This window comes from Vulpes lagopus, chromosome 5, assembly GCF_018345385.1.
Source record: "Vulpes lagopus strain Blue_001 chromosome 5, ASM1834538v1, whole genome shotgun sequence".
NCBI classification, from domain to species: Eukaryota; Metazoa; Chordata; class Mammalia; order Carnivora; family Canidae; genus Vulpes; species Vulpes lagopus.
This window is the reverse complement of record NC_054828.1, coordinates 126,395,198-126,417,619: the sequence shown is the minus strand read 5'-3', so window position 1 is coordinate 126,417,619 and position 22,422 is coordinate 126,395,198. Positions and strand designations below refer to the sequence as shown.

Genomic DNA, 22,422 nt, shown 5'->3' with positions numbered 1-22,422 from the left:
ATCGGTGGAGGGACTGCCAGCACCGGGCAAGGGAATCACTGCCCCTCAGCACCCCGGGGCGGAGGTTTCTGTGTTGTGTTGGGAAGATGAAAGGTGGAAATAAAAAGAAGGGTGTCTTAGCTTCCACGTCCGCCCTTGCTCGGCGACGAAAGAGCAGGACACATCGAACAAATGAATGAATGATCGATGACCCCAAGATCTCGTTGCTTCCTGGCTCCCCCCGGGCTGGCAGTCCGCATCCACGCAGGCCCTCCCGCTCCATGATGCAGGCCTCTCAGGCCCTCCTGCACTGATCCTTCTCACGTCCCAAAGCCCAGATTGCCGGGTCAACCCGGATTGCATGTTTTCTGTGCTGTGGACCCCTTGACTATATTCTTGGACCCGTCAGGCCGTATGTGCAGATTTGTAGCTGAGAAGTCTGGGAACATAGTCAGCAAAGGTTTGCTCTGGCGCCTGCACCTGGGACCTCCGGGGGTCTCCAGGAGACTGGCTCTTTCCCTGAAGTTCTAGACTCTCTGGGTCGGAAAGTCTTGGATGGGAAATCCAGAGACCTAGAATCCCAGGAAGATGGGCTCCACGGGGCCAGGCCTGCCGAGGTGCTGGGGGTCCTCAGCGCCCCCTCCCTTGGCTCCCTCGCTCCCTGACTTCCTTCTTCTTACCAAGGGCCACGCACTGGGGCCTCCCCGGGTACCAGGCGCTGTGCTCACTGGCTACAGGCTTACTCCCAGCCGCGCTCTGCGTGAGTGCAACTCAGCTCTGCGTCCTTGGGGAAGGGCTCAGGAAAGGACGTGGGCCTCCGCCTGAAACCCAGAGTCTGGGGTTCCTCCTGGAGCCCTGCCCCTCCTTCCACCCAGGCCCGGAGCTCCCACAACCTAGAGGAGCAAGAAGGAACTCGTGCCTTGCCTCCCCAGTAGACCGTAAGCAGCCCGCGAGCACCCTGTCCTGGTACCCCCAGCACCTGGCCCCGCGTCTCTCACTCGCTCCTGGCTCTCCCTGCACAATCTCTGGCTTCTGATGTTGGGATTTAAAGAGGAAGAATGGCAAAGGGCCGCTTTTATGAGCCGCCTGCACTCCTGATTCTAAACACTGCCCCCGTCACGCAGGTCAAGGCTGCACCCTCTGTGGTCAGGAAGGGCGGCTGGCCCGTCACCGTTCGAGCGCCTTCGTTTTACCGGGCTGATGCCATTTATGTAGAGAAGGACCTACCGTTTTTGTTTCTTCCCAAAGACATTAAACATGAATCAAATAGCATATGATATGCTTCACTGGAAGTTTCCTTCCAAGTTAAAAAACGAAAAAAATATCTGGATTAGTGAGCTGAGCCATAAGTAAGCGGCACCAAACCGGCCTTTGGCGGCGGCTGGCCCCCCGGGAGCTCTGCTGCAGGCAGCACCCCCTTGGGTGGACTTTCCTGCAGACGGAGCCACTTGTCGGCACCCACAGAGCCCCCGGGGCCCACACGTGTCTTGAAAACGTGGAAATCTAACATCTATGATGACATTTCTTACCGACAGTTTCTATCCCAGATGTCTTAGAAGGTGGGGAGAGCTCCTTCATTTGGGGCACGTGAATTCAAAGTTTGGGAGCCGTTCGTTTGGGGCCCATGAGGGGTGAATTCTGGTGTCACTCAAGCGGGAACCTGGCAGGAATTAGCTTTCCACCATCTACTGGGGAGGGAGCTAAGCCGATGGATCTGCCAACCAAGATCCTGGGGAGAAGGACATACATTCCAGCCAAGCTAGTGGATTTGCCAGGTGCTGTAGAAGCTTCCACGGGGCTCAAACATGCCTCGGGGCCACGTAGTCCAAAGTCATCATCCACAGACGAAGAAAGCAGCGCTTCGAGGCACAGGGCCTCCCCGGCCTCTGATCTGAGGTTGGGAATGACAGCTGTGCTCATAGCAACTAACTTCTCTCCTTGCTACACGTGCCTACTCATCTGCCTCGCTGAGCTGTCGGGTCCAGCCCTTGCCCGTTACCTGAGAAAGAACTCAGAGACACTTTTTTGGTGTTTTTTGACTCGAACATGACAAATGTGAACTACCCTTTGACTAATTAGTCTGAATTCCTAGGATTTGATGGTATTTTTTCTTCTGTCCCCTAGCTGCCCCTCCTCCCCATACCCTACATTTATTTATCTAACCATTTGTCCCATACTGTCCTATACTGTTCAGTACCGTTACACTGCTGGGCCAGTCGTTGCTCATGAAGGTGCCTCAAGAGGTAACAGCCCCAGGTCCGGGAGGTAGGGCCCAGGTACTTGCTGGTGGTTCTCCCTACACCCCCAGGATAAAGTCGCAAGGCTGGCCCTGCCCAGCTCTCTGCCGTGCCCTGAGCCAGCCTTTCTCCAGCCACAATGTGCTATTTCACGCTCTCACCCACACCTCTTCGAACACTGTGGGCTCCTCCTCGGACGCCGCCTTCAACCCTTCCCCACTCGGAGAACGTCTCCCCAGACAGCAGCTCCGAGGCCTGTCCCCCACCTGCCGCGGCATATGCTCCGGCCTGCTCTTCGTGTTGGGCCCACAGCTCCCTTTTTACAGCCTCGGGTCCTGGTGCGTAACGATTCTGTGCAAGTTCAGCGAGGGTCAGATGGCCATGGAGTGAATGAGTGAATGGTGAACGTGGCCCATCCTATTTTCTTTTCTTTTTAATTGTGTTTTTAAAAGATTTTATGTATTTATTTATTTGAGAGAGAGAGATACCGAGAGAGCACAGGCTGGGGGAGGGACAGAGGGAGAGGGAGAAGCAGAGTCCCCACTGGGCAGGGAGCCCCATGCGGGGCTCGATTCCAGGACCCCAGGATCATGACCTGAGCCAAAGGCAGACATGTAACCGACTGGGCCACCCAAGCTCCCCTACTATTTTCTCTAAGCTAAGAACATTCCCAGGAGTGAAATCCCACTGATTATTGGTAAGGCCCTCGTCCTGGCAACACCCTCCACCCGTGCCCACCCAGGCCTGGGTTCTCTTCCACTGGGAGCCAGTGAACAGACTGAGGCATTTGGACAGTCAGTAGTGGGGTACCACACCCAGTATGGACGGAGGGGGGGCATGTTATGTGTGCTGTGTGCATTCATGATTATATATATGCGGGGTGTGTGTTGTGTGTGTGTATGTGTGTGTGGTGTATGTGCTGTGTGGCATGTGGTATGTGGTGTGGTTCGCGTGGTGTGCGTGCATCAAAGATATGATCAGTGTGTGGGGGTGCCTGTGGTATGGCAGGGTGTGGTGTGTGTGCGTGTGTGTGTGTGTGTGTGTGTGGTATCTGCTGAGGGGCGTGTGCTGTGTGCGACCTGTGTGTGCACACCCCGTCCTCACAGATCGGAGCAGCTCAGCCTTCTCGGAATGCTGGGTTTTGCTCTGGGCGAGTTCCAGACCTGTGCCTCAGTATCTGCAAAGCTCCCTGTCCCTCAGGGCATTTGTCTTGTGAAGAAACAGGCCCCTCCATGTACCTGCTTAAACGGGCCCGAACCACGGAGAAGCCACAGACTCCCCAGGAGACATCTTGCCCTTAGAGAAGGGCCCATCTGCTCCCTGAGGGGCTCCCCCTGCCTCTCTCTCCCCCGGGGTGGGGTGGTTCACAGGGCCCCGAGGCCAGCTAGGGCAGAGAGCCCACCGGTCCTCAGGCGGCTTTGCCAGACTTGCACCTCGGGCAGCACGAGCTGGCTGGAGGCTCTGCTGTGCCATCAGAGGACCTCCCCTTCTTCTGTCCTTTTCCCTCACTTTCTCTGAAGAACAGGAATTAGAGTTCACTGACCCTCACCCGCACTGGATGTGTCTGTGCCTCTGGGATCCCAGGTTTTTGTGCTTGGTGCTGGGCATGCGGGCAAGAAGTGTCTGCAAGAAATGCAGGCGACCCACGAGCTCCAAGCTCTGGCCAGCCTCAGCCGCAGCCTCCAGCCTCAGCCTCCAGCCTCCAGCCTCAGTCTCAGCCTCAGTCTCAGCCGCAGCTCAGCCTCAGCCTCCAGCCTCAGCCTCCAGCCTCAGCCTCCAGCCTGGCTCTTCTCAATACCGCAATTAAACTCATTAAGTGCCTCACACATTTCTTTTTTTTTTTTTTTTTAATTTTTATTTATTTATGATAGTCACAGAGAGAGAGAGAGGCAGAGACACAGGCAGAGGGAGAAGCAGGCTCCATGCACGGGGAGCCTGACGTGGGATTCGATCCCGGGTCTCCAGGATCGCGCCCTGGGCCAAAGGCAGGCGCCAAACCGCTGCGCCACCCAGGGATCCCTCCTCACACATTTCTTGTTTCCTAAAAGCTGTGACGTAACCTCCAGATATTTGTGTGATGCTTTAAATTGGTCAGTCCCTTTACGCCCATCGTTTCCCTTTATCCTCATGGCTACATGGTGACACCAGCAGGCATGGGCTGTTCTTCCCATTTACAGTTCAGGAAACTGAGGCCCAGAGAAGTTAGGAGACAGCCAAGACTGTAAGGCCAGGTAGGGGAGCCTAGAAAGGGTTGGCCGTGCTCTTTGCACCTGCTACCCCGTGTGGCCCCTTCTGTGCAGCTGCCACCCAAGCAGGCATTCTGGTCCCATGACAGAGGAGCAAGCAGACGCTTGATCTGAGGTCCCTGAGGCTGGGAACCCCCGCACCCCAGGGCCTGGCCCAGTGCACCCTCTGCCCCCCAAGAGCTGCACCCCTGGTCAGGGTGTGTAGGTGCAGCCTGCTAGGGTGCGTTTCCCTCCTGCAGGGGTGGAAGTACTGGGGTTCACATCCTGGCCGGGAGTGTCAGCGTGGAATCGCAGACTCGCTCTGCCACAGGCCACGTGGGTCTGTCGCACGCAGGCTTGGTCACTGCTGGAGACCTTCTGCAGCTGGACACAAGGAACCTGGGGATGTGTGGGGGCTGGTGTCCCAAATCTCCACACGTGAGAAGCTCAGCTGAGCGGGGTGGGGACCCCTCCACCAGCTCTGTGCTCCCAGGCCTGGCTGAAGCGGGATCAGATCTATGGAGGGGATGGTCAGGGGGCTTCTGAAATCTCAGAATTGAGATTGAGCCTTCAGCCTGCCAGGGCAGCTTCCGTTGAAAGAGCAGTTAGCCCTGCTGGGCTCCGATCCCTGCAAGGGGGATTTTGGTGGGTTCGCTCGATCGTGTGGGCCATCGAATAGTCATAGCCTCTGAGTCCTCGGCTGCCTGTCTCATCCGGAGCGCCCCGTGGGGCTTGGGTATTTGCTGGGGATGGTGAGGGGCGCTGCAAGCCTCACCTGCCGGCCCTCTCCCGGCCCCCCCTCCCCCGCACCCTGTCCTCAGGGCTGCCCTGTTCTACAGTCCTGCTCACCGAGCATGTCGCTGTGTGGCCTCTGCTGGGCTCTCTCCCGGCCTCCGCGCCCTGGCACACGCTGTTCCTTCATCCGCCCACCTGGAGAGCCCCTGGAGCCTGGAGGCCTGGCTCAGACCTCGCCTATCAGACCTCCCAGCCAATGCTTGGGGACAGACTGATTCTGCTCCCGCCCTGCACTCCGGGTCCCCCCCTAAGTCAGCCTCATTGCACACGTTGCCCCCAGGGCCCATGGAGGGTAGGGGGCCAGGGGGGCTTCGGGCACTGGGAAGGGTCTCTGTTGTTCATCCAGGTGATCCCACACCTGGCACAGAAGGGAGATTCAGAGACTTCACTCCCACCCCAGCCTGGCAGTGGGGCTCTGCCCCCGGGAGCCTCAAACTCTGGAACTCACATACGGATGGTCGTATGTGGTGGTTTGGGTGTTAAGAAAAATCCCATGGTCTTGTTTTGGATCCTGCCTAGAGTTCTTTTCCTGTTGTGTTAACAGATTCTACAAGGGGAAGATCATCCTCCTGAGCATTTCCTCTTCCTCTCTCCTCCTCCTTTTCTCCCCAGAGGCTCATTTATGTCTATTCCACTAACCTATCTTCCTCCACTGGGCAAGCAGCTCGAAGAGCTCCTTCCCTGGAGACTCAAGTAGCAGTGATGTTGTTCTGGGTGAAAGATCCCAGCTGGAGGGGGCGGAGAGGACCCTGGCCAGGCCACGTAGCTGGGGGCGTGTTCATGGGGCCCGGAGGAGATGACACTGGTTTGATGAATGGATGCCCGGTCTGACCTGCCCCAGGCAGGCCCTCTCCTCTGCTATGGCTGCTCTCGTGCCAGTAAATGGAGCTTTTCTTTCTTTTCTTTTCTTTTTTTTAAGATTTTATTTATTCATTAATGAGAGAGAGAGAGAGAGAGAGGCAGAGACACAGGCAGAAGGAGAAGCAGGCTCCATGCAAGAGTCCCGATGTGGGACTCGATCCCGGGTCTCTAGGATCACACCCCGGGCCGAAGGCGGTGAAAAGCCGGTGCAAAGCCGCTGAGCCACCCGGGCTGCCCTAAATGGAGCTTTTCAAAATACCCAAGTCTGAATTACAGAACATTCCTTCTTGGAGCTTCAAAGCTGAGCAAGAGAGCGCTTTGCCATCCTGAGCCATGATGTTCCTTTCTGTATCCCTAATACTGGAGAAGTCACAAAATGTTAGAGCAAGAGGGTCCTGGAAGAAACGCATTCACTCATTCATCTGCTCGTCCATCCAGGCCCTGTGCTAGGCCCTTGGAGCACACAACCATTGCTTCAGATATATTAACCGAGCACTCACTGTGTGCCAGGCCTCGTTCTGGGCAATGTGGGGATACTGTGGTGAACAAAAGGAGGCAGGGTCAATAAATGTGTCAGTACAGTGCCAGGTAGCAGGAAATGCTATGACCAGGGGGCAGGGGGAGGGACTAGGGTGTGAGGGCCGATGCTATTTGAGATGAGTTCCTTGGATGAGGCAACCCCCAAGAGGATTCCAGCAAAGATATAAACGTTGAGGGAATGTACCTTGAGACCAGGTGGAGGGAACAGCAGATGCAAAGGCCCTGAGGCTAGAACATGCTGTGGCATGAATGAGGCATTCTCTTTCCTCAATAAGCTCAGGCTGAGGGGGGAGAAAACACAAGTAAATAATGTTACAAAAGTTGAGATTATGATAGAAATAGGTCAAAAAAAAATGGCATTGGGATGCGGAGGGAGAGCAATTGCTGGGGGCTGGGATGTACATCCTGAATAGATTGCATGTGAATTGGGCTTTGGCGGTTGAGTAGAAGTTTGCTGGGCAGCTGAGGCGAGCAGCCGAATGGATGAACCTGTGTTTTCAGAGGCACGAGGTGTGTGGGGAGAGGCACGCACAGTTCCTCTTCCTGTTGTATTAGCTTCTGCGAGGGAAAGAACATTCTCTTGGGGGTTTTCTCTCCTTTTCTCCACCTTTTCCTTTCACCCAGGCTCATGTAGAGCATTTCAACCTCTGCTAAGTAGAGAGGAAGGGTCTAGGCGGGAAGGGGAATTCTAGGTCTTGGCCAGCTTCCTCCCCTCCCTCCCTCCTTCTCTCCCTCCCTTCTTTTATGTGTTATTTTTTTAAGCTTTGGGGAGCCCTGAGGATTTAAGCTGCTGGGATGGGTACAGAAGTCAAGAGGGTTTTCAGTTAGATTTCTCAACCAGAGGTCACTGGCCTGGAGCCCATCTGGCTGATGAAACTGGATGCAGCAGGTATTCAGGAAACCGCCTGAAAACAGGCTCCTGGAAGTCAGTGGGCTGAATTTGGATCTGGGCCCACCCTATAACTGTCACTGACCTCCTGCCTCTTTGCCCAGATCTTGCTCGGGGGCTTCAGCTGTCCTCCCTCAGAGGACACTATCTGCCACTACTGACCGTGCACCGTACACCTTAGGGACCTGCACCATCACTGCAGCTGGCCTCCAGGAAAGTTCTTGAAGCTGCTGAAAATAGAAACTGGGAAATCGGGAAATGCAAATGCTGTGATCCTTCATTCATGGGCATCTCCCCCCCCCGCAGGGCTGCCGTTAGCCAAGGGGGCCTGAAAACAGAGTGCTAATGAGCTTCCAGAGTCCGTGTCGGTGGCCCCAGATCCAGTGTCCCAAGGATCTACCCAGGGCTGAGCAGCCAGTAGAAATAGAGTACGGGCCACATTCATATGTAATTTTAACTTTTCTAGTAGCCACAAGAAGAAGGTAAAAAAAAAAAGAAAGAGATTAATGTTACCCACATGATCCACTTCACTCACGATATCTCAAACGGTGTCACTTATCATTCCCCATGTCAGCAGGATAGGAAAATTACCATGAGATATTTTACATTATTTTTATGTACTAAGCTGTCGAAAGCCAGCATGTATTTTTACTCGTAGGGCACATACACGAAGTCAGACGGGCCACATTTTACGAGCTCCATGGCCACGTGGGGCTGGTGATTATGTATTGGACGAATCTGGTTTATGGACAGAGAAACTGAGGCACCTGCGGGGTGGAGGAGGCGTGGCGGGGGCGGGGCCGGGAAGCCTGGTGCCTGCGCCCCCTAGCGCCGCCCCAAGCATGCGGGTCCCTCTGGGGGGGCCCTGGCCTGGTCCCAGACCCCATGGCATGGGACTGGCCCCTCCTCAAAGCAGCTGCACTAGAAGCCAAGGCTGCATGCCGCTTGCCTCTCACCCACTTACTTGCAGAAAATTCTCAGCATTTACCCATTTCTTAATGGGTCACCAGGAGAAAGAACCGTGGGTCTTGTGACGCATGAGGAACAGCCCCAAAGGCCTGTTTCCCTCTTGTCCTTCCAGCCTCTACTCTGCTGTCCTACCCCGGGCAGGATAAGTGCTCGTCTCAGGAGAGCCCTCTGGTTCCCTGAAGGTCAGATTCCCCAGGGATGTGCCTCCAGCCTCATCCTGAGCTTTGGCCTTTATCTAAGGACTTGGTTCCTTCCATCTTTTCCATCACTTTCACTCCAAGTGTTTGGAAGTCGGCTTGGCCCAGTGAGCTCTGGAGATCGAACCTGATGGAAGCATTTTAAGGCAATGGATGAAATGTCGACCCACACCAGCAGCTGGTGTGGAGCGGTGATTAATGACACATTCAAGTATTGGGTTCCCGGGAGCCTCACCGAGTGGTTGGGAGAATTACGCCATTAAACAAGCTTTAATTTGCAGGCAATACCTACTTCGGGTTAAATATTTTCATAAGGCTCCCCAGCTACACGTCCGCACTTTTTTTTTCCTTCTTTACAATTTAGCACATTAAGAACAAATAACAGAGTAACCAAGAGCCAGAGAGATGGATGGATGTAAGTGCTACATTAACTCTCTCCCCATTCTTTCATTACTGGGAATTAAAATGTTATCTTTGACATGCTCAGAAGGCTGTTGCCTGTCTCATCCAAGCCCTGCGTGGTCACGAGGCTTTTCAAGCCAAGTGAGAGGTGGCTCTGATCCCGAATTGATCGCCCTTCCTGGCACGCCCCATTCTTCACTCCATCCATCAGTGGAGATGAAAGCAAGATTTTCTGGTCTACAGATGAAGGATGAGCCCTGACCACCAGGGCTGGGGGGGGGGGTGCATTTCTGCTGAGAAACGGGGTGGTTGCTTTGTTTTTGCAGAAAGGCTGGCTTTTTATCATCCATCTTCCCAGCCAGCCAGTCGTCAATAATGGCTCCTTGACTTAATCAGTAAAGATAGGGGTCACCGTGCATGTAGCGTCCCACCATCCTGGGTCCCTGTGAGGCTGCGTGCTTTGGGCCGAGAGCCTCCAGGAGAGAGTTAAAATGAGGCTCTTTGTATTAACTATTTCATCTGAGTCTTTGGTAAGCACATGTGAGCCGGCTCAGTGAGGGACTGGCAGTGTACATGGGGCTTTATTTCATATTCATGGGCTCCGCTTCATGGTGGGGTGGATACCAGCTGGGAGCACCATGGTGGCCTCATCACTGCCCACTGACCTGGGCAATGAAGGGGGCCCCCGGGAAGGTCACAGACCAGCATTTGCCCCCCCTAGAAACCTCACTTGTCTCTAAGACAAGATAACTTGTCTCTAAGATGGAGATAATGTTGCACCCTCCTACCCTGGCCAAGCATGGCCCCCACCTTCCCAGTGCCTGGAACCTGCTTAGAGGTGGCCTTTGAGGGTTGACCTCCATGGCTTTTTGGTTTGGGTTTTGGGCTTGTTGTTGTTGTTGTTGTTTTAGTAGGCTCCATGCCCGGCGTGGAGCCCACTGTGGGGCTTGAGCTCACAACCCTGTGATCAAGACCTGAGCTGAGGTCAAGAGTTGGACTTTTAGCCGACTGAGCCACCCAGCTGCCCCAACCTCCAGTGCCTTTTAAAGTCCTCCATGGGACAGCCCGGGTGGCTCAGCAGTTTGGCACCGCCTTTAGTCCAGGGGGTGATCCTGGAGACCCGGGATCGAGTCCCACGTCGGGCTCCCTGCATGGAGCCTGCTTCTCCCTCTGCCTGTGTCTCTGCCTCTCTCTCTCTCTCTGTCTCTCATGAGTAAATAAATAAAATCTTAAAAAAATAAAAATAAAGAAAATAAAGTCCTTGTTCAGCTTTGATTCCTCATGCTGTCTTCCTAGGCAGACTACCTACACCCCCACGGGAATGAGGAATCACTCATTCCTCCCTGGAGCACCCCCCCACCATGAGTCACTGTTCTGCGCCCCATTCATAGGCACCTGTGTCATAAGCAGCCCAGAGCACTGAGAACCAGGAGGTGCGTCCCTGGGCATTCAGACGGCCCAGTGGGACTAGAGTAGACTGCACACCCACTATGCACCCAGCCTGGCGCCAGGCTCTGAGAACATGCTGAGGGCAAGGATGGCCTGCACTCCTGGGCTTGGGCTTTGCAGGAGCAGACCACCGGCAGGGGGACACATGTGGGCAAGCATCCTACGGTTAAATGACTCAGGACACGGTGCAGGGCGTGGTGAGGCACACAGATTTGCAGACCACATGTCTCCAAGTTTCTTCCAGGGAACGCTGTACCACCGTCCTGGACTCCTTTGACGTCATCACCTCTTGTATGAGATGCTCCCCCACCTCAAACGCAGATGCAGGAATCTTCAGCCTGGGGCCTCCGGACCCAGGGATCTTAGGCTATCAGCCCAGGAAGGAACACGAGTCGGGAGGCGAGATTCTCAGTCTCGTGTATCACCTTCCAGGGACACACCACATGGAAAGGAGTTGGGAAAGCGTGAAGCGGCTTCCCGGGCACACCCTCTGCCTGCTGTGACCTTCTAGCTTCAGGTTGACCTCGCTTGTCCCTCTTCCCAACCTGGTACCTTCCTTTCCATAAACATTTGTCATCTCGGGCAGAGGAGGTGTGAGGAGTTTGGTATTTCTGTGGAATCTGAAAGAACCTAGGACACAGATACGTTCTGAGGCTACTGATACGTCATTCTGAGCTGTGATTTGGTCGCAGTCAGGTGAGTGGATTCTAAGGGGACCGGTCCTGAACTTCACAGAAGGACGCTTGTCTCCATGGTGAAAAGGGCAGGACGCTAACCAGGCAAAGGATGTGCCGTTAAGGATCCAAGGCGGCCTGTTGGCGAGCACGCTGGCCTCCCCTGGACCAGCCTCCCCATGGGCCAGACCGACCTGGGCGGGGTGCTGGCCTGGCCTCCAGAGCCCCCGGGGCTGTTTCTTCTTCGCTGCTGAGGGTGGAACTGATCTATGTGGCTTGTCTGACAAGAGGCCGAAGTGTCCCCCAGTCCACGGACCTTCTGGCTGTCCCTGCTGCTGGCGGGTCACATCGGGGCCTTGGGAACCTCCTCGGAGCCTGGCCACCTGGCCCTGTCAGCAGGCCTGGCAGCTTCCAAAACAGGAATTGGTTTTTTCACAATTCCAGAGGCCAGAAATCTGTGATCAAGGTGTCGGCAGGTCTGGTTCCTTCGGAGGCCTCTCCTTGGCTCGCAGACGGCCGTTGTCTTGCTGTGACCTCACGGGGCCCATCCCTCTGTGTCTGTGTCCCAGGCCACCGGTCAGGTTGGATGAGGACCCACCCCCATGACCTCGTTTTACCTCAGTTACCTCTTAAAGGCCCCTTCTCCACATCCAGCCACATTCCGAGGTGAATTTGGGGGGCCCGGTTCAGTGCAGAGCAGAGGAGAGGCAGCCCACCCTGCTCATACCTGTCCCCTCTGGCTGTGTGCTACGCAAGAGATGCGCCCCCTTGGAGGACACGGGGCCACACGCTGCTGTGTGCCTGGCTCTGGCGCCCTTGAAGCCTTGGATAGGAAGTCCAACGGGAGGCCTCAGGCCAGCTGTTCGTGTGCCCCCCGCCCCCCCAGATGCTGACTAGCACCCGTCCACAGTTTTCGGGAGCAGCGTGGAAAATATGCTGCTTTGAGAGCAACTGAATGGATTAAAGGATTGGAAGCACAGGCAACAGTGGCCTGGAAGCGTGCGACGTTTTCAGGGTGTCCCAGGTCATATCTGGGAGCCCCGGGGTGGGTGCTGCTCGGGGTTCCACAGACCATCACCCACCCGATTGCTCTGCAGACACAGAGACGGGCTGCCCACAAGAAGGCGCACAGCAAGTCGCCCCGTATGGGGGGGTCTCAGGCCCCAGTTTGACAGTCCGGACTGTCGTTCAAAAGTCCTAGGTGGCAGGACCCGGAGGAGGCCGGGAGGCTGTTGAAACAGAAGCGACAGAAGCAGGGGTGCAATTAGCAGGTTGATAAAGGGATCGTGGACTCTGAGGTTCCCCTGCTGTGTAGACGTGTGTGCATGAGAACATGCCCCTGAGAGGCTGGCGTGGGCACAGGTGTCTCAGTGAGGGGCCCTGCCTCTGGGAGTGGGTCTTAGGGTCTCGCCCAAAGCTGCCTGGATCTGGGTGGCACCTTGGAGTGTGGGTAGAGAGCCTGTGGATGGACAGATGGATGGGCAGAGGAGGATGGCACCTGGCCTCACGTCCCGGCAGCACCCAGCTGGCTTCCTCCGGTGCCCTCAGCTCCGGTCCTCAGGTTCGGCGGGCAAGGGGCTTCGGCTATGGGCTGAGAGGCACCTGACCCAGCGAAGCCATGCACCTCCCTGCTGGCTGCTGTCGTACTCAGCTGCCCCGACGATGCCACAGACCTGGCGGCTTAAACGGCAGGAATGTTTTCCCTCGAAGCACTGGAGGCTGGAAGTCAGGAACGAAGGTGTGGGCAGGGTCCTTGAGGGCTGCGGGGAAGCATCTGTTCTAGCTCCTGAAGGCCTCTGGCCTTCCTTGGCTTGTACGTGGCTGTGTGTCTCCTCCCTGTCTCTTCCCATGTCTTCCTTCTGTGCTGTGTCCAAATGTCCTCTTTCGATAAGGACACCCCAATAACCTCATCCTAATTTGATCATCTACAGAGTCTCTATTTACAACTAATGTCCTGTTCACAGGTATTAGGGGTTAAACCTCAACATCTTTTTTTGTTTTTTTGGTTGTGGGGGCCACAGTTCAACCATAAGCTGACTGTGCCTGAGGAGACACACCTGCCACACGGGGTCGTCCTGGACACCCTGCACTGCAGGGTCCTGGGACACATGGGCTCTCTGGGCACAGAGCCATCCTGGAGTGCCGTCATCAGGTCCTCCAAGGTGACACCTGGAAGGACCCGGGAGCTCATCTGGGTGGGCCCCCAAGAGCGATTACAGAAAATGCAGGAGCTCCAACCTGGCCTAGAGCTTTCTTCCAACAGGACAGAGATCTTACCGCATCTTGGTGGTTTCAGCTCAGGTCATGATCTCAGGATCCTGAGATTGAGGCGGCATTGAGTTTGGTGCTCAGTGGGGAGTCTGCTTGAGAGTCTCTCTCCCTAGTCCTCTGTCTCTCCCCCACCCCTGCCCGTGCACCCGCGCGCTCACTCTCTCTCAAATAAATAAATAAAATCTTAAAAAAAAATAGAGCCATAAAGATAAGTACAAACAGGAGTGTGTATTATAAAGTTAATAAAACCCAGGAGGGGCCAATGGAGGAAGCGCCAGGGACAATAGACGAACTGCATCTGTTCCCTTTCCTAATAGGGGTGCGGGGGGGGGAGCTTATAAATAACAGAAACGGTTCAAAGTGGACACCTCTGGGACGGGGGCAGGAGACACTTTACATTTATTGTCTGTTCTTCTGTACGCTTGAAAAATGATGACTGTCCTGTGTTACTGTCGGAGCGGAACGTGAAATGAGGCGGTGAAGTGAGATCCGCGTTAGCGTCTAGAGGTGCTGCCTCTCCAGGGTCAGTCCTCTGTCCAGCGGTGTGGGAAGCTGCTGTGGGGGGACAGGTTCTGCGCTCCCAGGGGCACCTGGCCTTCCACTGCCAACATGCGAGACATCCTGGGCTGCCTGGTGCTAATTCTAGAGCCACCCCTCGGCCCTGGGGAGTCTCTCAGAGGCAAAATAGGAGGCTCCTTAAAAGGTTCTGGACACCAGTTCTGGACACCGGTTCTAAAAACAGAATGTGGTGCCTAAGAGAGGAAAGAATTGTGCAGAACCCAAGGCTCTGGGGGTGCCCTCAGCTCAGCAGGCGCTGTGCCCGGAGCTGGTGAGGCTCAGGAGAGTGAGGATTGGATCCTCCAATCTTGTACAGCCCCAGATAAACCCCTCATCCCACCGATTTTAAGTTGCCCCCCCCCCCCACATCTTGCCCCGGTGCCGCACGACGGGCCCCTCTTCCTGCAGGGTGTCCCGGGCGGGCTGAGATACCCCGTGCACGGCTGGGGGGCTCTGGGCCCGGGTGCGGGACACCCAGGGCCCACTCCTCGGCCCCCCGCTGACGCCCCCCGTCCCGCAGGTGTAGCCGGCCACTGCCATGGGCAAGCAGAACAGCAAGCTGCGGCCCGAGGTGCTGCAGGACCTGCGTGAGAACACGGAGTTCACGGACCACGAGCTGCAGGAGTGGTACAAGGGCTTCCTCAAGGACTGCCCCACCGGCCACCTGACCGTGGACGAGTTCAAGAAGATCTACGCCAACTTCTTCCCCTACGGCGACGCCTCCAAGTTCGCCGAGCACGTCTTCCGCACGTTCGACACCAACGGGGATGGCACCATCGACTTCCGGGAGTTCATCATCGCGCTGAGCGTCACGTCCCGGGGCAAGCTGGAGCAGAAGCTCAAGTGGGCCTTCAGCATGTACGACCTGGACGGCAACGGCTACATCAGCCGCAGCGAGATGCTGGAGATCGTGCAGGTAGGGCCCCGGGAGCGCTGGCGGCCTGGGGTCCCCCCACCCCGTCCCCTGGGTCCCCCCGCCCCCACCCTAGTCTTGAACCTTCACTGCCACATGGGCTCACTCCCCGCCCGGTGCCACCTGCTACGCCTCATGCAGGTTTTTTTTTTTTAAGATTTTATTTTTATTTATTTATTCATGAGAGACAGAGAGAGAGAGAGAGGCAGAGACACAGGCAGAGGGAGAAGCAGGCTCCATGCAGGGAGCCTGACGTGGGACTCGATCCCGGGTCTCTAGGATCAGGCCCCGGGCTGAAGGAGGCGCTGAACCACTGAGCCACTTGGGCCCAGGTTTTCTTATTTTTAAAGATTTTATTTACCTGTTAGCACCTGAGCAGGGCTGGGGAGAGGGAGAAGTACACACCCCCGGCCCCAGCTGAGCAGAGAGCTTGATGTGGGGCTCCATCCCAGGACCCCGGGGTCATGACCTGAGCCAAAGGCAAATGCTTAACCAACCGAGCCACCCAGGGGTCCCCTCCCCGTGTACCTTTGAAAGTGACCACCAGTCACCTGACCAGGAAGGTCCTTGCCATTGGAATGTTGAGAGCCAGTGTTTCTGGATCAGGCCTGGCCTAAGGGCTTTGATCCGTCTTCTTCACACCCCTGGGGTGGGGCGCGGTCCCTCTCTGCATTTCACAAAGTCTGAGGCTCAGAGAGGTGCTGGAAAAAATTTTCAGCTAGAGCTGAAAATTATGACAGCAAGTCCTTCAATACTTGCAGAAGGCACCTACTAGACCTTCTCGAATCCCCGTGTTTGAGAATGCAACACTCAGCTTGTCACGTCCCCAGGAACGTGCCCTTGTGAAGGAAGCCTGACATGCTAGCGCCCCAGAATAAGCTCTGACACTGGAGGAGCACCTCTTTGTGAGACCTTTTGTCCTCACCTTCACACCTGTCAGCAGCTCTGGCGGGTGAGGCTGTTCTTCAGAGAGAAACCAAGTTTTGTTCACTTCACCGGGTGCCTAGGCATGCGTTAGAGTGGAGGACCCCAGAGCTGCTGCCCTGGTGTCCCCCTTGCTCCCCCACTCCTGGAGTACATTCTCTACACGTAAGGGACTTAGCTCAAGGCTAAGTCTTGAGCAAAGAACGTCAAACCTGTGAACTAAACCAGCCTCCGCTGGCCTGAACAGTGACCAACCCATTGCCCTAATAGGTGGTTTTCATGTAGAATAAATCAACACAGGTTTGGGAACTCTGTGGTTCAATGGCCACTTTGGTTCTTAGCTATAAGGGGATAGAAGTAAGAAATCTTTCTCCCTAGAACCCTAGCCTGCCCAGTGAACGGGCATGCCTGTCTGGGTGAGCAGACCGGCCTGGGCAAAGCTGAACACACAAGTGGGATTGTTCAAAACAGCACGTATGGGGTGGGGGCCGGGCACCATGCCTGTCCAAATAGGATCTGGCTGCTAGGCCCCAAAAGCCTGAGACCCTTCCGCTGGCCCCTCGCATGGTGCCTCAGCCTGCTGGCTGGGACACCCACCTCCTATACCTTTCTCAGCATGGACTGTGTTTTAAGTACTTGAGAAGCCCACCAAGACCTTGGAGGGGCTTGGTGCTGCCCCTGGCTCTGCACTTGGGCATGCTGTATGGCCCAGTCCCAGGGGGATGTCCTGGCCCAGGGAGATGCACCTGGGTGCCACCAGGCCCGGAGACGCACGCTGCCTGTGCTGTGAGGTGCTCTAAACAGGTTTTCCATCCTTCTGGAGACACCTGGTCACCCTGCTGCCTGGCCTTTCTGGGGCCCGTGATGTGGTTCTCCCTATGGGTCTCAGGGGTGAAATCTTTCTTGTTTTAAACGGAGGCACAACTCTGTGTACACCTGGGTGGCTCAGTGGTCGAGCGTCTGCCTTCGGCCCAGGGCGTAATCCTGGGGTCCTGGCGTCAAGTCCCGTATCGGGCTCCCCGCAGGGAGCCTGCTTCTCCCTCTGCCTGTGTCTCTGCCTTTCTCTGTGTCTCTCAGGAATAAATTAAATAAAATCTTTACAAGGAGGTATAACAGTCACAGAGTAAAATGCTCACAGCTAAGTGTGGAGTGGGTCATGTGCATATACACCCGTATGACCCGTATGACCACCACCCTCGTGAGTTACAGACATTCCCAGCCCCCCCCCGCCAAAGGCTCCCTCAGGAACCTTCCTCTGCACTATCCCACCTCCCACCTTCCTGCCCCCTGCCCCAGACAGCCCCCAGTCTCAGGGCCGTCACTGTGGTGGTGTTTTCCTTGCTCTCGAATTTCACATAAATGGGTCTGGCTTCCTTTGCCCAGCAGGCCATCTGCGATAGTCACCATGGAACATTCCTAGAAATGTTCCTCTAGAAAGCTGAGGAAGGGTCCCGAAGGCTTCTCGCATCCCCATCCCTTCGTGCCTTGCTGTGGGCTGGGCAGAAGCTCACCCCTGCCCCATCGGCCCAGGAACATTCCAGAATCTTGGAGCACATGCTTCTGTGTGTCTCTTTGCAGGCTATATACAAAATGGTGTCCTCTGTGATGAAAATGCCCGAGGACGAGTCCACTCCGGAGAAACGAACGGACAAGATCTTCAGACAGATGGACACCAACAATGACGGTAAGGAGGGGCGGGGGCGGGCAGCCCAGGTGGCACAGCGGTTTAGCGACGCCTTCAGCCCAGGGCCTGATCCTGGAGACTCCCTGCATGGAGCCTGCTTCTCCCTCTGCCTGTGTCTCTGCCTCTCTTTCTCTCTGTGTCTCTCATGAATAAATAAATAAAATCTTAAAAAAAAAATAAAGTTTAAAAAAAAAAAAGGAGGGTCGGGGGCTGCTGAGAGCTGCAGTGTGTTGGGGGACCCTTCCCTCCCCGTCAGCAGCTTCCCAGGCCTCCCCCGGCTCACCCCTGGCCTTGCACAGCCAGGGCAGCTGGACGGCGGGAAGAGCTGGGATTCAGGGTCAGGGAGGGAGACACGGGCCTGCATCCTGGCTCTGTCCTCAAGCCATGGTCTGTCCACCCTGAGCCAGAGTGTCCCCACTTCTAAAACGGGGGAGACTGTCACATATATCAGATCATTATATGCTCATGAAAATGATTTCTGTGAATCCCAGCAAGCTTTCCTGAGTTAATTAACTACTACCAAATTGGCTATGTTCTCTGGAAGTGGAGAAGTTAAGAAGTTGCTAAGAAAATTTAAAGAAAGATTGAGTAAAATGGAATTCATACCCCTTATAGGAAGGAAACAGGTCACTTCTTGATCCTCTCTGTTAAAGAAAGGAGTTGAAAAGTTTTATTATCAGTCTTTGGCTTGATATTTAGGGAGTGTTGTGTATATCATTGCATATATTGACTTTTTGTTCTTTGAAAGGGGCATCCCTGAAAACAAAAGGCTTTGTTGACCTAATAACTTTCTGCATGAAACTGACGCACCGTATGGGTGTGTCTCTGTCTCGGGAGGGAGGCAGGGGTCCTGGGGCACCTGGGCCCTGTTCAGGTCAGGGGGGTGGTGAAGAATCAAAGGCCGGATGGTGGGACCCTTGCTGTCATCCTGAGACTGCAGGCTCCCCGCTGGCCCCCGGGGGCTCTGCTGGGACACAGTGGCCTTCAGCAACTGTGCCAGGACCCCCGGGGCCACGCTGCCGCAGAACCGGCAGGTGCGGGACAGGCCGTGGTGGCGCTGCTGGCGCAGGGATCACATGCCCCCGTTTCTCCCTCTGCCCTAGCGGGGAGCTTCTGTGCCTTGTGGGGCTCTGTCAAGTGCAGCCCCGGAGACAGGTCTGATTTGCTTTCAAACAATAAAGAAATGGGACATTTAGAGAAGAAAAGGAAATGCCCCCCGGCTGGTGCTGGAGATGCAAAGTAAGCTAATGCAGGAGGAAGTGCTCTGTAAACTCTCAAGTGCTTTCAGCAAACAGCTCGAGGACCGAGACAGCCCGGGGACACAGCCTGGGGACGGGGTCACAGCTTTCCAGGCTTTCCAAACGTGCTCACGTGTAAAACAAGACAGCCTTGTGCCCGGCATCGCTCTTGGGCGGATTTAAAACCTGTCCCCCCATCCAGGGTAGCAAGGTGCGGGCCCGGGTGCCCACAGGCCTGCCCCGAGCCTTGGCTCTCCTGAGCCTTGCTTTGCTCGTCTGTGAAAGGGGGTGACAAAGCCAGGCTCATGCGGTTGTGAGGATGCAGTGAGGTGATGCCCATAAAGTGTGAGCCCAGGGCCCTGGGCACTGCGCCCCAGCCCCCCCTCCCCTGGCCCGCTCCCCTGCCTGAGACCGCCCACCCGCCCCTCCGAGAGCCAGCTGGGCCTGCACCTTCTCGGCTCCTTGTGAACCTGAGTCTGCACGTAGGGAGCCGGGGCACCTGTGTGGGCCCCAGTGTCCGTCTGTCCCAGAGCTTGGGGACGGAAGGGAGAGTCAATGGAGAGACAAGGGTAAAGGCTGGGGTGGGGGTGGGGCCCTGTGCTTTGCCTCACCTTCCCTGCCTCCCCCAGGGGTCGGGGTACCTGGCAGGTGTTCTCCAGCACAGCCCTCTCCTGTTCACACCCGTCCTGGCCGTATCCGTGATCTGAGACCAGCGAGCGCCAGGAACACCCTGACGGCCGCCAAACAGCCCCAGACCGTGCTCAGGAACCCCCAGAGCCCTTCGGGGCCCCCCTCGGTCTCTCACCCGCCCCTGTTGTCTGCCAGGAGGAGGGGGCTGTGCTTTCAGGAGCTCCTTGCCCTGAGTGGTCAGAGGGTGGGGGAGTAAATGTCCCCACCAACCATAGGAAAGCAGCAGAGCCCAATAGCCCCCTGCCCCCCAGCCGTGTAAGTAAGCAGAGGGTCCTGGAGAATTTCTCCTCCGTTGAAGGGGGTGCTTCCCAGCCCATCCTTCAGCCCGGGTGTTGTTTCATCTCCCCTGGAGCCAGCCTGCCGGCCCCTTGCTGCTTGCCCCCCAACCTAGGAGGAGGTGGTCACCTCTTGGGCAGTGGGCTGCTAGGAGGTCTTTGCCTGGGAGCCTGGATCCCCTTTCCAGATCCCAGATCCCTCACCTGGATCCCTGGCAGCGGCTCGCTGAGTGCGTCCTCTGGGCCAGGTTAGGGCTGAAGATCCTGAGACGGGAGAGGGTGGTAGCTGGCCCGGGGTGGCGTGGTGAGGGCCACGAGCTCCTTATTCCCTAAACTGCTGTCCTGTGGGATCCACGTCAGCACGGCTTACAGCCGCCAGAACAGAGCCAGCTTCAAGCCTAGGTCCTTCCCCGTGTGTGTCCTGGGAGAGGGGCCACCAAGGGGGACACGCATGTGTCCCCAGCATCGGCTCCTCCGGAATGCGCTTCAGTTTTAAAACCCGCTTTCCTGCTCTTGGTCCCAGCAGTCACAGGGTTGGTGGTGCAGGAGGGAGAGCGGGGAGGGAGCCCCAGCTGGACCCATAGCGCGCCAGCCTGCCCTAGTCCCTCACCCCAAAGGGCGATAGTACGCGCGATCCTGCCAGCGAGCAGCCAGGGCCTGCTGCCTCCAGGGGAGACCAGGCGCTGGGCAGTGAGGGAGGGGGACCCCAGCTGTCCCCCCGCACCTCCCCCCCTTGAGCCATGGTCCCCTCAGCTGAATCAGTTATGGATGAGACACAGAGGCCTCTCATGTTCTTTCCAGGCAAGCCACAGCTTTCTTTTTCTTTTCAAGATTTTATTTATTTATTCATGAGAAATACAGAGAGAGGCAGAGACACAGCAGAGGGAGAAGCAGGCTCCCTGCAGGGAGCCCCGGGATCATGCCCTGGGCCGAAGGCAGACGCTCAACCTCTGAGCCCCCCAGGCTCCCCAAGCCACAGCTCTCTTGTGTAAAGCCTGGGGTGGCTTCTAATAGGATCGAAATTGTCCCACAAGCCACAGCCCCGGTCCAGCTAGGTGGGGTGTCCTTTAAGCCGTCCAGTGCTTTGCTGTGAGCCGTGGGAGCCAAAAGGGATTTTCCAGAAACGTGTGCCAAGTGAGCGGAGGCTCACTGCCGTCCAGCTCCCGGAAGGTGCGAGACTTAGACCAGACGGGGTGCCCCCGCCACGGGAGCAGCATCCCTGACCTCGGGAAGCGGGAAGACCCCCGAGCAACGGCTCACCCCATCTCTCCTCTCTCCCCTGCCACAGGCAAGCTGTCCCTGGAAGAGTTCATTAAAGGTGCCAAGAGCGACCCGTCCATCGTCCGGTTGTTGCAGTGCGACCCCAGCAGCGCCAGTCAGTTCTGAGGGGCCGGGCGTCCGGACAGTGGCGGAGAAACACAGGCTTGTCTCGCCGTTTCAGCTTTGCTTGCAGAAGTGGATGCCTCCTCCACCATTCCTGCTCTCCGGCCGGGCCCGGGCGACACGGCACCTGCCCTGGCCTGGTGGCTGCGCCTCCCTCCTCCCCACTCAGGCCTCCTCCTGCCCCCCTGCCCCCCCCCAGGGCGCCCCCCGGGGATGTGTTTACACGCAGGGCTCACAGATCTGGCTCCTGGGGCACCTCTCCTCCCCAGGAGCCCAGAGAACGCCTCTGGGGACACTGATGGGACTTCCTAAGATCGAGACAAGGCCAGCTATTCTGTTTTGTGATCTCGCAGGTGACCGTGGGAAAGGTGGGGGACAAGGATGGAGCGAGAGCAGACGGGCAAGCCCTCCCCGTGCATGGCTCCACCTCGCTCGTCCGTTTCCTCTGACCAAAGCTGCTTGCACGTACATATACTGTGGCCTCCTTTCTTCTCATGTGTAAATTATGCCTCTGGTGAAGTGAGATGTGCCCGTGTTGGTCCCGTATTTCATGCCTCCGTTGCCCGTGAAAGCGTGGTTCCCTCGTGGCCTGTGATCGCCCCCGAGCCTGGTTATGTTGTGGTATTTATGCGCTCTCAATCTGCCCGTTTCCAAGGAAATGCATGCGTGCCCAGTGCCGTGGAGACCGTCCCGTCCACGTAGTGAGCGCAGGCATCTGTGTAGGGTCTGTCCTCCCTGTTGATTGGTCTGGCATTTCCCGTATTAAAAATGATCAAATAAACGGAATTCTCTGAGTTTTGTGTTGGCCCGTGAGAGCCCCCGTTGCCATCCGCGGCGCTCAGGACTCTGGGGTCAAGGTAGATGCAGCGGGTCGGGTTGCCGTTGGTAAACTCCGCTCCTCTCTCGTGTCCCTGTAGCTCTCCCTCTGTCTGTAAATCCCGGGCAGCCTGTTCTCCAGGATCCACCCCATTCATGCCAAGAAATATTCGTGGAAATAACATGACTGTCCCTGGCAGGTCAGACGGTCAGGCTTCTGCGTGCCTCCCCACCTGTCCCACCCTGCGCCCATGTCATCAGCAAGGTCACAGGACAGCACATGCCCCCTGAGGACAGAGCGGGCACCAGGGGCTTCAGCGTGGGCCGGGAGGGAGACCTGGTGACTGGAAGGACACTTCTAGTCCCAGGAGCAGAAAACCTAGCAGGAGGTGCTTCCATCACAGGAATGTTTGATTCCAAAGGCAGCGCTCTGTAGGCTTGGCCAGTTCAGCA

At 56.5% G+C, this 22,422-nt stretch overlaps 1 protein-coding gene across 1 annotated transcript in view; it reads left to right on the top strand.

Moving 5' to 3' along the window:
• Nucleotides 1-21,947, top strand: part of HPCAL1 (hippocalcin like 1) — a 113,934-nt gene extending 91,987 nt beyond the window's left edge. Inside the window, exons 3-5 of the mRNA XM_041755699.1 lie at nucleotides 14,567-14,962; nucleotides 17,462-17,567; nucleotides 21,059-21,947. Coding sequence (XP_041611633.1) covers nucleotides 14,585-14,962; nucleotides 17,462-17,567; nucleotides 21,059-21,156 — 582 coding nt within the window. The 5' untranslated portion in view covers nucleotides 14,567-14,584 and the 3' untranslated portion in view covers nucleotides 21,157-21,947. The remainder of the gene's footprint in view (nucleotides 1-14,566; nucleotides 14,963-17,461; nucleotides 17,568-21,058) is intronic.
• Nucleotides 21,948-22,422: the final 475 nt, after the last annotated feature.